The sequence below is a fragment of the Octopus sinensis genome, linkage group LG10 (assembly GCF_006345805.1).
Source record: "Octopus sinensis linkage group LG10, ASM634580v1, whole genome shotgun sequence".
Classification (NCBI taxonomy): domain Eukaryota; kingdom Metazoa; phylum Mollusca; class Cephalopoda; order Octopoda; family Octopodidae; genus Octopus; species Octopus sinensis.
In genome coordinates this window covers 67,979,973-67,993,928 of record NC_043006.1, presented here as the reverse complement: position 1 = coordinate 67,993,928, position 13,956 = coordinate 67,979,973, and the positions used below count along the sequence as shown (strand labels likewise).

The 13,956-nt window shown below is 36.0% G+C and overlaps 1 protein-coding gene across 6 annotated transcripts in view; it reads right to left on the bottom strand.

Moving 5' to 3' along the window:
- Positions 1-13,956, bottom strand: part of LOC115216339 (rho GTPase-activating protein 12) — a 152,845-nt gene that overhangs the window by 125,917 nt on the left and 12,972 nt on the right. For 4 of the 6 annotated variants that reach the window (XM_036506755.1, XM_036506757.1, XM_036506756.1 and 1 more), the window contains exon 2: positions 7,170-8,405. In XM_036506755.1, coding sequence (XP_036362648.1) covers positions 7,170-8,405 — 1,236 coding nt within the window. Of the gene's footprint in view, positions 1-7,169; positions 8,406-8,838; positions 9,100-9,134; positions 9,264-13,956 lie in introns of those variants that run through there. The other 2 variants (XM_029785565.2, XM_029785566.2) reach the window with 2 other exon arrangements.

Here is a 13,956-nt window from a genome sequence, read left to right as displayed (position 1 = left end):
AGCATTCGTACTAGCTATCTAGTTTATTCACCCTGCTAGTATCAGAGGTACTGCGTTCTATCCTCTAAGCTTAAAAAATATTACAAAATAAAAACTTCTTTCATTGGTTGTGATAGTCATGTGACATACAGATGTTCTTTATGCAAGCATCAGAGAAAAATAATTTCTTGCAAGGGTATGCGGTACCAAGAGAATATGATGCTATATAGATCGAGACATTCTTCAGTTAAGCAATTAGGAGAGTGAGCGCAATTAGTGTAGTAAGTAAAGTAATTGGCTACAAACAGAAATCACAGCTGGCTCAGGAAGTTCACACCCCAGGAGTTTACCCTTACTGAACAAACTTTGTTACTAAGTTCAATGGAATAATCATTTATTTCTAAAAGAAATGATAAAAAAAAATAATTAAAAAACAACAGAGAATCAAAAAGTTTTGCAAATCAGGCATTAAATAGCAGAGAATTTAATGATTTAGATTATCCTAATCCTTCCTTTTTTATCATTCCAGTGTCTTATTTTCTTAATTCGTCTAAAAATGGTTTTAAACTCAAACTGTTATCTACAACACAATGTCCTGAAATTTTGAACTATAATTTCAATAACTTATTTCAGACAATTAACTATCTAATTAAACTATGAATCATTAACTCATTGATGTCATTAATCAGCTATACATATAAACAATAAAACACAACCAGATAACAATTTTATCACAACTTCAGGAAGCTCTCACATTTTAAAAGGTTACTCCTTCAGTAATCTTAGACAACCGCATATGAAAAAGTGTTGTTATCTAACAAATAATGTTTTGTACATTGAAGAAGTATAACATTCTAATTTTTAAAATGAATTCAAAGAGAATACAGAAAAAAAAAGCATCTTTAATTAAGGGCAAACTGTATTGATTAAATTGATTTCAATATTATACTGGTTCCTATTTCAAGCAGTGCAGTAGTATCTAAACTCTAAACAGCAGGATAACAAATACCACAGCATTCATATATATATATATATATATATATATATATATATATATATATATATATATATATATATATATATATATATGTATATATATATATATATATATATAGTATCTTGTGCCTCTCTTGAACCATATATACACACACACTAGCTTTCTTTATACACTTTCTTTCACAGTTTGCTGCCTGGCAAAGTGCCATCAAACAGTCAAAATAATCAATGCCAAAATAGAGTTGCTTCAGTAAAATTCATTAAAAAATCATTGGTAAATATTTTGGTATAATATCTGCTAAAGTTAGTAGATGAGGATGTCGAGATTGCTGATGCTACAATAAACTATTTCCTAACCATAACCAAATAAATGTAATAAGCTTGCTATGTGAGTTATATGATAGAGTAAACTTAGTCTTAATTTAGCTATCATTATCAGAAGTCTACAGTGTTTTCTTGTAGTAGTAAATATCAAAAGTTGACACACCTATCACCAGATTCAACAGTATCTAACAATATAAATTAACAAGTTTCCTGACGTAAAATATTCGCTTTCCAATTATAGTTATATGTGGCTGTCCTTGAAACTAAAGCTAACTTCAATGTGTCAATAAAAAGAGTTAAACAGAAATATAAATTGATCTTGGGTAAGAACAAAGCCAAATTTTTACAGACATAGTTAACAAGAATGACACCAGTATATAACTGGTATCTAAGCTCCATAGTAATATCTCAGCATGCTGAGTATGTTTCATTCAGTTCATTTCTTACAACTGCAATATCCAGCTTGCTCACATAACCTAACAGACCTAACAACACACTCAGGTGTAATGACGGCAGTTGTTTATTTTAGTAGTAGTAGGTATTGATCTTAGAGGAAGAAGTGTTTGGTGTTTTAGGGAAAACTGCAGTTTATTCAGATTTACAATGTAATTAACTCCAAGAAACACATGCGTACAACAACTGTTAGAATCTCAAAGATTCTGTCAGAAACATTTGATAAAAAAATCACAGGATATATATTTAACAGTCAATATTTCCAGTTCATTTTCCTCTAATTCCCATATATTTAATTTAGACCTGCTGAATGTCTGGACACCCAGGAGGACAAATAACAAGACCTGTCAAAGGATGGGCGAGTTCCTTGCGAGCCAATGGCCATCCAGTTAGAACTAACAGATAAAAGTAAATACTCGATGTTAACAAATGTAATATCATAGTTGCATATTTTATTTTTATTTTAAAAGTCAAGGTTTCAATTTTTTCATTTTGTTTTACTTTATTTGTTTTTTGTAAGAGATGTACAAGAGGTACAAAGTCAAACTCAATGTTATTGACATTCCTTAGGTTAAGCCAGAAGTCCTAAAATGTTGAGTCAACAATAATGAAGCTGAACTTAGAACCACATGTATCAACTAGACCTCAACACATCTGTATCAAATCCCCTAATGTCAACACCTCTCTCTCTCTCTCTCCTTAAAATATTATATTTTCTCACTACTCAATAAAAACTCAATTTACTGAACTCTTTCTAAATTGTCCTTGTTTGACAAGCCAATGAGAAAGCTTACATCTATTTCTAGCTGGCTATCCAATCTGCTAGAAATAGAAGCCATATCTCCCTCAATTCACACTATTGTATTAAAAGGAAGGGCACATTAGATAATGTAGTTGCAGATAAATAAATGGGATGTTCACAACTGACTTTGTTTATAGGTCTATTGAATCAGGTCTAACTTGAGGTTTGATAACAACAGACTATTCTGGCATGCAAACATTTAATACTAGTCAAAAAGTCAGTTTCAAATCTTTTTCATAATTTACTATGTAGGCGAGGAGGTTGAAATTTAACAATTTAGCCAACTGACAAAAGTTGCTACAACAAAAGTACTCATTGGGATGCTGTGGCAACTTGCCAACATAGTCCTATTAAGCTAACAACATACACCACCCATCTAAGCCAGACAGTATACTACCATTAATCTAGGTAATATACCTTCATTAAATCAGGCAACATACCTTCATTAAATCAGGTACCATAGCTCCATTAAACTTGACAACAAATCGCCAATTGAAACAGATAAAATAATCCCCTTAAACCAGACAACCTACTCCCATTAATTTAAACAACATACCCCCATTAAACCAAACACAGCCCCATTAAACTAGATAGCATATTCCCATTAAACCAGGCAACATACCCCCATTAAACCAGACAGCACAGCTCCATGGTATGTCTTGGTTCCAGCCATGCTAGGTTGTATAATCACACCATCAAGTGGTACTACATGATGAATACCTCATCAAAATACATTAAGGAACTCATATGCCATAGATTTAAACATCTGATTATCTGCCTCTGTGCCATGGGTCAAATCCTTAAGCAGAGCTGGCCAACAGTACCCAACAACAAGATATCAGGTTGAACAATAGCTTAACAGGGAATTTTAAATTGACCACTACAGTTTGAGATTTAAATCCCATTGAAATTAGTAGAACTTCTCATCTCTCCATGTTTCATAGATTAAACAATGAAAAATATACACACAGTGTTGATAAACAACCTACAGCCTTTATTCTCAAACCATTAAACACATCATTAGTTAATCTAAATATGTAGTTCGAACAAAGATCCATGATAACAACAAAGATAATATAATTTATAAAGATAAAAATAAAATCAGTGGTCACTGATAGTGAAACTGTTATAAATTATGCCTGGAGGTGCAGATATTTCTTTGGTGGCTGTCAAAATGGAACTGAGTTAATTTGAAACCAGAGTAAAGCTAATATGAACAAAAGAAGACAGTGTTTAAATTAATTTCAGACTGCTAACAAATTAAGAATATCAAAAAACTCACATGGGATTTGTTCATCCCCCATTGGTTTTTTGTATTCTTGGATGTAAAAACTAAATATCACAATAAAACAAGAGGGGTTTATATTATTGGCATGCCATAGAGATTAATGTTTTAAATTAGGTTTAAAGTTGGAGAATACTCCAGCTGTAAACCCAATATTAGTGTCTACTTCACACAGAGACATGTCAACTTACACCTCTTCTCTACTCAAATCCAATCTGGTTCTAGATTCTTTAGCACTTTTGATACCACTTCTGGTTCTATGATACAAACTTCTTGTTTTAGCCCTTTGGCATCCACGTTATTCTGTCAAAAGTAAAGCTTGTTTCTTCACATGTTTTGAATTAATCTTGCATTATCTGGTAGTTTTGAGGTTTTGACTTTTCGTTTTTAGAAAGATGCCAGTCATCGAATTTGATTTCAATTTCAATTTCACTTGCCTCAAAATCAAAATCAAATTTGATGATTGGCATCTGTGCTAGTGGAGCGCTAAAAGTACCATCCAAGCATGATCGTTGCCAGAGCAACAAACTGGCTTCCGTGCCGGCGGCACGTAAAAAGCACTATTCGAGCGTGATCGTTAAACGATGATGATGTATATATGTATGTATGTATGTATGTATAGAAGCTCTTGTGTTAAAGCAAAGGCTCAGATGGAGTGGTCATCTGGTCAGAATGAAGGATTCAAGGATGCCAAAACAACTCTTTTATGGAGAGTTAGCTAAAGGAGAACGACCTCCACATAAACCAAAAAAGAGGTATAAGGACTTGCTGAAGGCTTCCTTAAGAGATGCCTGCATCACTCTTGACACATGGGAAGGCATAGCTATTGATCGTAGCAGGTGGAGAAGGATTGTGCATGAGGGGACAGCCACGTTTGAGAAATCTCGAGTTGCACATGAGAAAGTAAGGAGGGATGTCAGGAAGGGCATCGCTGTTACACTTCCAGAAGGGAAGGGTCTTCCTTTGATTCTGACATGCAATGTCTGTGCAAGACCCTGCCTCAGTAAAGCAGGATTCATGAGTCATCTTCGTAGTCATAAAACGAGACAGATGAGTGACAACCTGGCCACTGGTGGTAGTGTAACACACCATACTAATCATATCTGTCGGGCATGTGGAAGAGAGTGTAATTCAGCAGGAGGACTTAAACAACATGCAAAAGTATATGAAGCCCAGTTACAACTACTGCCGGCTATTACAAGTAAAGGTTTTAGTTGCCAATTTTGTACAAGACATTGTAGATCTTTAGCTGGGCTAAAAAGTCACATTTGATCACAGTACCAGTAACAGTTAAGCTTCGTGCAATGGCCATACTCGATAACAAGGGGGCAGCCATAATGTATGTATATATGTATGTATGATGATGATTGTAGGTTTGATGTGAGAAACCAGATCTAGCCAGTTTAAACACAAAATAAGGAGAATGTTTTGGCGAGATATAGCCTCTTTAAATGCTAAAGGGTTAAAGTGATCTAAAAGGTTTCCATCAGAATTTCATGCTAATTTACATTCCAAATACCAGCTTGATAATGACAAGATTATTTTACTAAATACTTTATTTTCAAAATTAATTGAAGCAAAGCCAGTGCATTTAAACAGAAATATGGTAACAAAATGGTTATAGGTGTAGGAGTGACTGTGTGGTAAGTAGCTTGTTTACCAACCACATGGTTCCGGGTTCAGTCCCACTGCGTGGCACCTTGGGTAAGTGTCTTCTACTATAGCCTCGGGCCGACCAAAGCCTTGCGAGTGGATTTGGTAGACAGGAAATGAAAGAAGCCCGTCGTGTGAGGGAGAGGGGTGTCTGTGTTTGTCCCCTCAACATCGCTTGACAACTGATGCTGGTGTGTTTACATCCCCGTAACTTAGTGGTTCGGCAAAAAAAAAACCCAATAGGTTTACAAAGAATAAGTCCTGAGGTCAATTTGCTCGACTAAAGGCGGTGCTCTAGCATGGCCACAGTCAAATGACTGAAACAAGTAAAAGAGTAATAACTAAGCTATCTTTGTATATATTATCCATACTTATCAGAATAAATACCTCAGCTTCTAAAGCATTAGAAATTAAACGAGAAACAAGTCATCTTCTTCAACTGTTAGTAGCTAAGACTTTCTTTTATTCCCTGTTCTTTGCATAACTATAAAGCCAATATATGATCAATCTGGTCAAAATACTGACCCACACTTGCAGCTTATGGGAAATGTTATAGACTTTCCTTGTTGTTGAATGCAAACAAAAAGTATGTTAAGCAAAGATATGGTCAGAAGGTCAAAGAATTTTTATTCTGGACCTGCTACCTTAGCCAGAAATAGATATCTAGTGAATTGCGAAACAAGCAATAATGAAGGTAAATACATCTCATGCACCTGTATCAGAACCATGATGAAATGGGTAAAGGCTTATAGGATTTCAGGTAAGGATTTGTGAAGTAAAACAAAGTTATCTAATGATGAGAGATATATCAACACCTAACTGTATAAATGACACAAACACAATGGCATTATCAGGCAGATATTCTGCTATGGTTGATTTTGCCTTTCAGGTTCGATAAAATAGTACTGGTCAAGAACCGGGGTTGATGAAATCAACTAATCTCATCTCCCAAAATTTCAGGCCTTACACCTATCAGGCAGATATTCAGAATCTCACCACAAAAAAACAACATCATGTGACCACATGACTGATGAGGCTATCAGATGTTGTTACACATCACAAGTTACAATGCATTTTGCATTGTTTTGGCCTTCAAATGATACCCTCCCATCCTCGCTGGCTAAGCAAGCAGGCCAACATTCCTCCCAATCGAAAGGGGGACTGGAGCAATGTGAAATGAAGTGTTTTACTCAAGAACACATCGCACCATCTGATCAGGGTATCAAACCCACAATCTAGTGATTGTGAGGTGCAACTGCCTAATCACTAGGCCACATGCCTTCACAAAAAAATGACATATCAATGTTTAAACTGCAAGTTATGTCTGAGCCTTATAAGGACAGCAGAATGCCAAGAGCCATTAAAACAACAGAGAAAACAAGAGATGTTATCTGCCATTCTATAGAAATTAGAGTAGTGGGCAAGATAATTTCAAAACATTTGGGGGTTGCACAAGTATTTGAACTGAGATAGCAAATTCAAACAGCAGAAATGAAAATTCCTTCTTAAACAAAAAGACATAGCCAACAGAAAGAAACAGTTTCAGATATTTGATAGCCAGCATCTTCTTAGGGGAGATAATATGCTAGAAATGGATGTTAGTTCTGGTTTAATATGAAGGGAAAAAAAAGTTTTGAAGAAAACTTGTAAACAAAAAAGAATATTTATTCTACTTACTCTTCTGTCTTTTGGATTGGTAAGACTTTCCACACTTCCATTTTCAGGTTCCTTTTGGTATTTTAAAACAGGACCCAGTTCATCAAGGTTTATATAATCACTATTGCTTTGAGAATGTTGACACTTCCCTAATTGAATTGTTTTTTCATGCCCATGTTCAGGGCTTTCAAGATATCTGCTGGATGCCCCATAGTGATAGCTTTTGGGCCTTTCCAATGTTCTGATTGGATTGATTGAACCTTTACCAAAAGTACTATAATTTCCACTTCGCAATATCTCTTGGGGGTACTGATTATCAGAATTAACCACAACCTGGATACAAGCATCAAAGTTATTGTTATTATTATTGTTGTTGTTGTTGTTGTTTATAGAAAAATTGGCTTGAGAAGAGGTTTCTGATGAATCGGGCCACCCAAAAGATGAGGAGGTAGTCACAGGAACTGTTCCAGCATTATCACTACTAAAACTTCGGTTCAGTACAGTTGTGTTTGGTCTGGTTGGAGCCTTTGCTTTGGCAGCAGCTAACATCTCGGGTGTGGCAACAGGAGCAGGATGTTTCTTCCTTTTCTCACCAGTAGCATGAGGCTTTTGTTTAGCTTCAACTGTTTTGATTTCAACTGGTTTAGTTTCAAACAGATTAGTTTCAAGTAGTTGAGTTTCAACTGGTTTAGTTTCAAACAGATTAGTTTCAAGTAGTTGAGTTTCAACTGGTTTGATTTCAGCTGGTTTAATTTGAAGTGGTTTAGTTTCAACTGGTTTAGTACTATTATCAGATGTATCTTTGGCAATAATTGGTGGCAATGGTCTGTTGTTGCCTGGGTAATAATCCTCCAATTTAAATACATAATCAGCAGGAACATAGATTACATTTCCATCTTCTATTTTTTCAACTTGCCACCAGTCATCAGCACTATTTGACACCAGCCGGTATATGTCCCCTTTAACCATAGTCACTTTATCTCCATTGTCGTAACTATATTCATAGTTATAAAGAGCTTTTAGAAAAACATCATCTTCCAACTCATCTTGCTCTGTTTTCTCAGACACACTTTCCCTAGTGCTGTCGCTACTCTCATCAAGGGACTGCATACCACTGTCATCACAAATGACAGCAGGAGACAGCTCCTTCTCCTCATATGTATCACTGCCGTTGCTGCTTAAAGACAAGTTGTGTAAAGACAGTGGTTCACCCACACATGTCTTATTATTATTATTGTTGCTTGTAGTCATCGTGCCCTACATATTGTAAGAGAAAGAAAGAGAAAAAGAAATCTTAATTCTTCAGTCAAACAAGAAATAATAAAGCAATGTTGAACATGAGAAAAGACATAGTTACATGGTAACATTAAATAATTATAGATTTAAGTAGGTAAATTAAATATAAATTTTCATAATTTTGTGATTAATTACAACTAATTTATATGAAAATAATTTATATGAAATAGCTTTGTTGCATCTGATTGACCTTTTACAAGTATTGTCATGAACTGAACTGATATCAAACTATTACAAACCCTAGTGAATTATACATTAAAAAAATCAAATTAAGATATATCAGTTGATTATACATACATGTATGTGTGATAGAGAAAGACAAAGTGGAGAGACAGAATGTTGGAAGTAGGTAAATAGAAAGTAAAAGTAGATTCGAAAGAGTAACCAATATTACCGCAGGAAGGTCACGTCACTATCGCCACGCTCTCTTTATTTTGTTCTATTTGATTATTCTACCTAATTCCGAATAAAGAGAGACCTGACAAAACAAGGAATTCCCCGTCGTTTCACTCACAACAGCCATTAAAACATCCAAGATATTGTCTATATATATAGACAATACCGTGCTTCTTTGCCTCTGTTATCAATTACAAACCACAGACAAATTTCAGACAACTCTAGGGGAATAAATGGATGTATATGCAAATCTGTAATCGATAAATATATAAGCAATACTAAAAATGAACTGACAGTTGTTGGAAAAAACGGGAAGCATGCCTTCCTCTCACTCAGAAATTGTAAAAGAATCAGAACAGTAAAGAAAACTGTAGTGTATAGACACGTGAGGTGAAGTGTTCGGTGGAGGGAGGTTAGTGAGGGTTTTTAAAGTAATCGATCAATATTCGTTCAGCAAGAGTTGAAGATGTAATGTCAATAGTATTGGAAGAGTATTGTGTGTATTTATGTGTGTAGAAGTGGTAGTAGTAGTTCACTAGTGTGATAATAATGATGATGATGATGGGGGTGGTAGTATACCTATCTGGGTTGGTGTAACAAACAATTTTAACAGATACGAGCTATCGAACTAACAAGCTGACAAACATTGAGGAAAAAAAAACAATCTATTCAACAGTAAATACAAAATATTATTAAACCTTCAACTTAGAACCAATTAAGAAGCTAAACAATTAGCCTAATTCCTCGTTCATTCGTATTATTGCTTTCTTCAACAGGTTGCTGTAGTTGGTGTCACTCACCGATTCAACTTCGTAGCTACCAGGTTCTTTAGCGACTGCCGTAAATTTTTTTAATTAATTTTTGGTTTTTTTTAATGAAACATCTTTCCAGCAAGTCTCGAAAACACACACAATTACACATTAGCGGGTGTGTTTGAGATTTAACCGAGCTATATACTCAACACAACTGAATATGTTGAAATTATAACCGAGCTTTATGATGTTTGTGTAACGCGGTTAAACATCAAAATACTCAAAATTGAGTGCAACTGGACTTTAATTATTACCTGTAAATGACAGGTGTTTACAGTCTGGCTAATTAATTAATACTGAGGAGGAGAATATATTTTCTTTCACTAATTTTTTTTGTAAGATTATATCACCAATATTATTTGGAAATACTGAAACAAATGCAGCGGAGGGAAAACGAGATTTATAAATTGTAATGACATAAATACAAAGAAGAATTTTTATTATTTAAAAATTTTGGCAACAGGCAAAACAAAGAAGAGATGGTCATGCACTTTCCAATTATATTAACGCCGCAAACGAAATACTGATGGACAAAATCGGTTTGCTAAGATATTATTGCCTCGATATCAACAAAATGTATTTCTTTATAATATACACGAAGATCGTGATGTTTGGAAGGAGGGAAAAAAATACGGTGTAAGTGGCATATATGCTGTTCCCTAAGACCTTGACAATTTTAAATAAAACAACTACAGTTGAAAACATTAAAAAAGAAATACGACATAATAGGGGTTTGTTTGATAAAAAGACTGTTTAAACATACATGTATACATGTGAATGTGTCGAGTACATACGAACGTGGCTATATGTATAGTATGTATGAATGAATGAACGTAATGATATACACACAATTATATACTCTGACAATGCATATACTCTTTTACTTGCTTCAGTCATTTGACTGTGGCCATGCTGGACCACCGCCTTTTTAGTCGAGCAAATCGACCCCGGGACTTATTCTTTATAAGCCTAGTACTTATTCTATCGGTTTCTTTTGCCAAACCGCTAGGTTATGGGGACGTAAACACACCAGCATCGGTTGTCGAGCGATGTTGGGGACACACACACATATACAACGGGCTTCTTTCAGTTTTCGTCTACTAAATCCACTCACAAGGCTTTGGTCGGCCCGAGACTATAGTAGAAGACACTTGCCCAAGGTGCCACGCAGTGGGACTGAACCCGGAACCATGTGGTTGGTAAGCAAACTACTTACCACACGCCTATATATCATATAAATACAAAATATATATACATACATGTTATATATATATAATGTCTGTCCTTTTTTAACTTTCACTTGTCGCAGTCATTAGACTACGGCCATGCTGGAGCACCACCTCGAAGAATTTTAGTCAATGAATCTACCCCAGTATTTTTATTTTTTAAAGCCTTGTACTTATTCTATCGGTTTCCTTTGCCGAACTGCTAATTTACGCGGACGTAAACATACCAACACCGGTTTCAAGAGGTGGTGGGGGACAAACACAGAAATATACAGAGAAGTGTAAACGATGAGCCGTATTTATCCAACAACCCCATCTTTCAACAAAAAGTGTAGGTATCTCACAACAGACAAACGCCCAAACAGAAGCACAATTCACCATAGCTAGGACAGGTCTTAGATTTTAGAATGGTACAGTAGGAGACAGAGTAGGAGAGAGGCTCAGTAACTCAATGGAAAAGTCACAAAAAATAAGGAGGTTGTGTGCTTCCCCACAGACAAGTCCAGCAGAATACTGATAGACATTCTGCCAAATCACATCCAGGCAATGTAAACCTCACATCACCAACATGAGAAAAACAATGTTACAAACATATGAGGAGAGAGAAAAAATCCTCTATGCTCACATGATGATGTGAGCAAACATCCTGGGACCAAAGAAAAGCATAGCCAACAATTTCCAAGCTGCAAAAAAACAACATCCCAGTGCTGTATGGACTCCACAACAATCACAAAATGAACACTGGTCCAGTACGAGGACTACTATCAAGACTGGTCTGTGGAGCTAAGATTGCTAGCAACTACAGAGTTTCCTACTTCCTCTCTATGATCATACACCCCAGAATCAAGCTGTCCCCAAATGTGTATGACAACACAGAAGACCTCCTCAGCAGAATCAAAGAAAGCAACTGCACCTAAGACCTGACAGGATGCATAAGAGGCAGTATGAATGTGGTGTCCCTATACCTATCCATCGACGTTGATTTTGCAGTGGATAAATGCATGGAGATGATCAGTGAAAGCAATGTGGAGTTTTGTGGTGTTGACGTAGAGGAACTGGGCTTCTTCCTTAGACTTACATGTGACAAAGAGTAACTCGACAAACACAACTATAGATGTTTCTGCTTCGGCAGACCAATACAAGGCAGATCTCCCACTATAATCTCAATATCGAAGAAAACCACTAAAAAAAGATGGAACAGGTGGACCAGAGCCATACAGAGCCCCCAACAACCATGATCAGATGAGAAAAACAGTCACACATGCAGTAGGTGTGAGTACCAAAGCTATATTAAAGGGCCACATGTTTAAGTTCAATAACAAAATATAAACTCAAGAAGAGGATGCAGCCATCAGTGGCAATATGATTGGAGAAGTAGCCAACCTCTTTATGGTATGGTGGGATAGGAGACTCAACACATAGCAGAAAGCCCCATAGCCCTAAACATGTATTCGTGCTATGTTGAAGATATCAACATAGCAGCAAAAGCACCTCCACAAGACAATATCTATGAACTAGAAGCTGGTACCATGGAGAGCATCCACTAAAGTATTCAGGTAACAGTACATTACCTGAGTAAGCACCTCAACTACAGACTGTTTAACACTGAACTCTGGCTGGAAACTAGGAATAACAAGGTCCAAATCTTCTATTCACACTATGCCAAAGCCATGGCCTCCAATTACCAGATCATAGCAATTGCCAAGGGTGATGAGAAATGTATCCCACATGTGCAACCCAACAGAATTAGAGAGATACATACTCTTTATCCACCACATGCAGTTCTCTGGGTATAGCCAAAGAGACAGGATCAGGGTGTATAAAGGAGCCATGGCAAAAGACCATCACAGGAGAGGATGCAAACAGGGCCTGTCCACTACACATGAGTAAATCATGAAATAGCATAAAAAGTGCTAAGAGCAAGAAAGGTTAGGTCAACTCATGGTATGACAGCCAAAATTACCAGAGTGTCATGTTTGTTGATACTACTCCTGGGGGCAAACTAGCATATCATTTTTAAAAAACCTTAAGCAAGATGAATATTCAGATTAAAACAGTAAAAAAGTCAGGAACTCCCATAAAATCCCTGATCTGTAGAGCATGCCCATTTGAAAGAAGTTTCTGTGCATAGTGCGTAAGCCCACAGATATGCCATAAAACTAGGAATGTAGTCTATAGTATAAGGTGTACAGAGGGATCGTGCAGAAACAGGACAAGATACATTGAAGAGACAGCCCACAGCATAAGAGAGGAGATAAGTGAACATTAGTAGGAACTCAAGGAGGAGAAAAGCTCATCAGTGATATACTAACATGCTAAATTAGAACATGGGACCCAATAGATAGCATACATGTTAGGACCCTATCAACATGGAGAACAGAAATGACACTGAGACATGTTACAGAGGCCACACACACATAATAGAAGATAAACCAAACCTCAACAGCAAATGTGAATGGAATAACTTCCCACACGCCACAACACTATGCAACCTGATGACTAAAGACAAGAAATAAATAACAGGCATAGGTACAAACTGTAATATACAAACCCATGACACATACACACGCACAGATCCGGATGTAAACACATGCACAGATAGGGATATATATCACATGAAGATAAAATGGAATAGGCAGGAAAAGACCAGAGAGAAGAACAGACATGAGGGCCAGAAAGTTACTCAAGCGGTCACGGAATGTGTGATGAAACAAATCTGACAACTAAAGTAATAATAATAAAGTTAAAGTGAAGGTCAAATAAATAGTGCATGTGTTCATTGCCATAAGATTACCATCCTTAAATATAATAACACAGATATATATATATATATATATATTTTAACAATTAAGGATAATCTCTTAATAAGGATCTTAACAAGAAATTATCGGGTAGTTAGCGTGAAAACCTCATAAAAGAAAGATTCGAAAATAATTTTTTCTTTTGAACAAATTAATTATATCTATATTGTATAGAGGGCATTATTACACATAAATGCCTCACACTAAGAGGGACAAAGTCATTACTACCAAAATTATACTAATCATACCTAAATGCAGTTTTTCAAAGCAAGACATT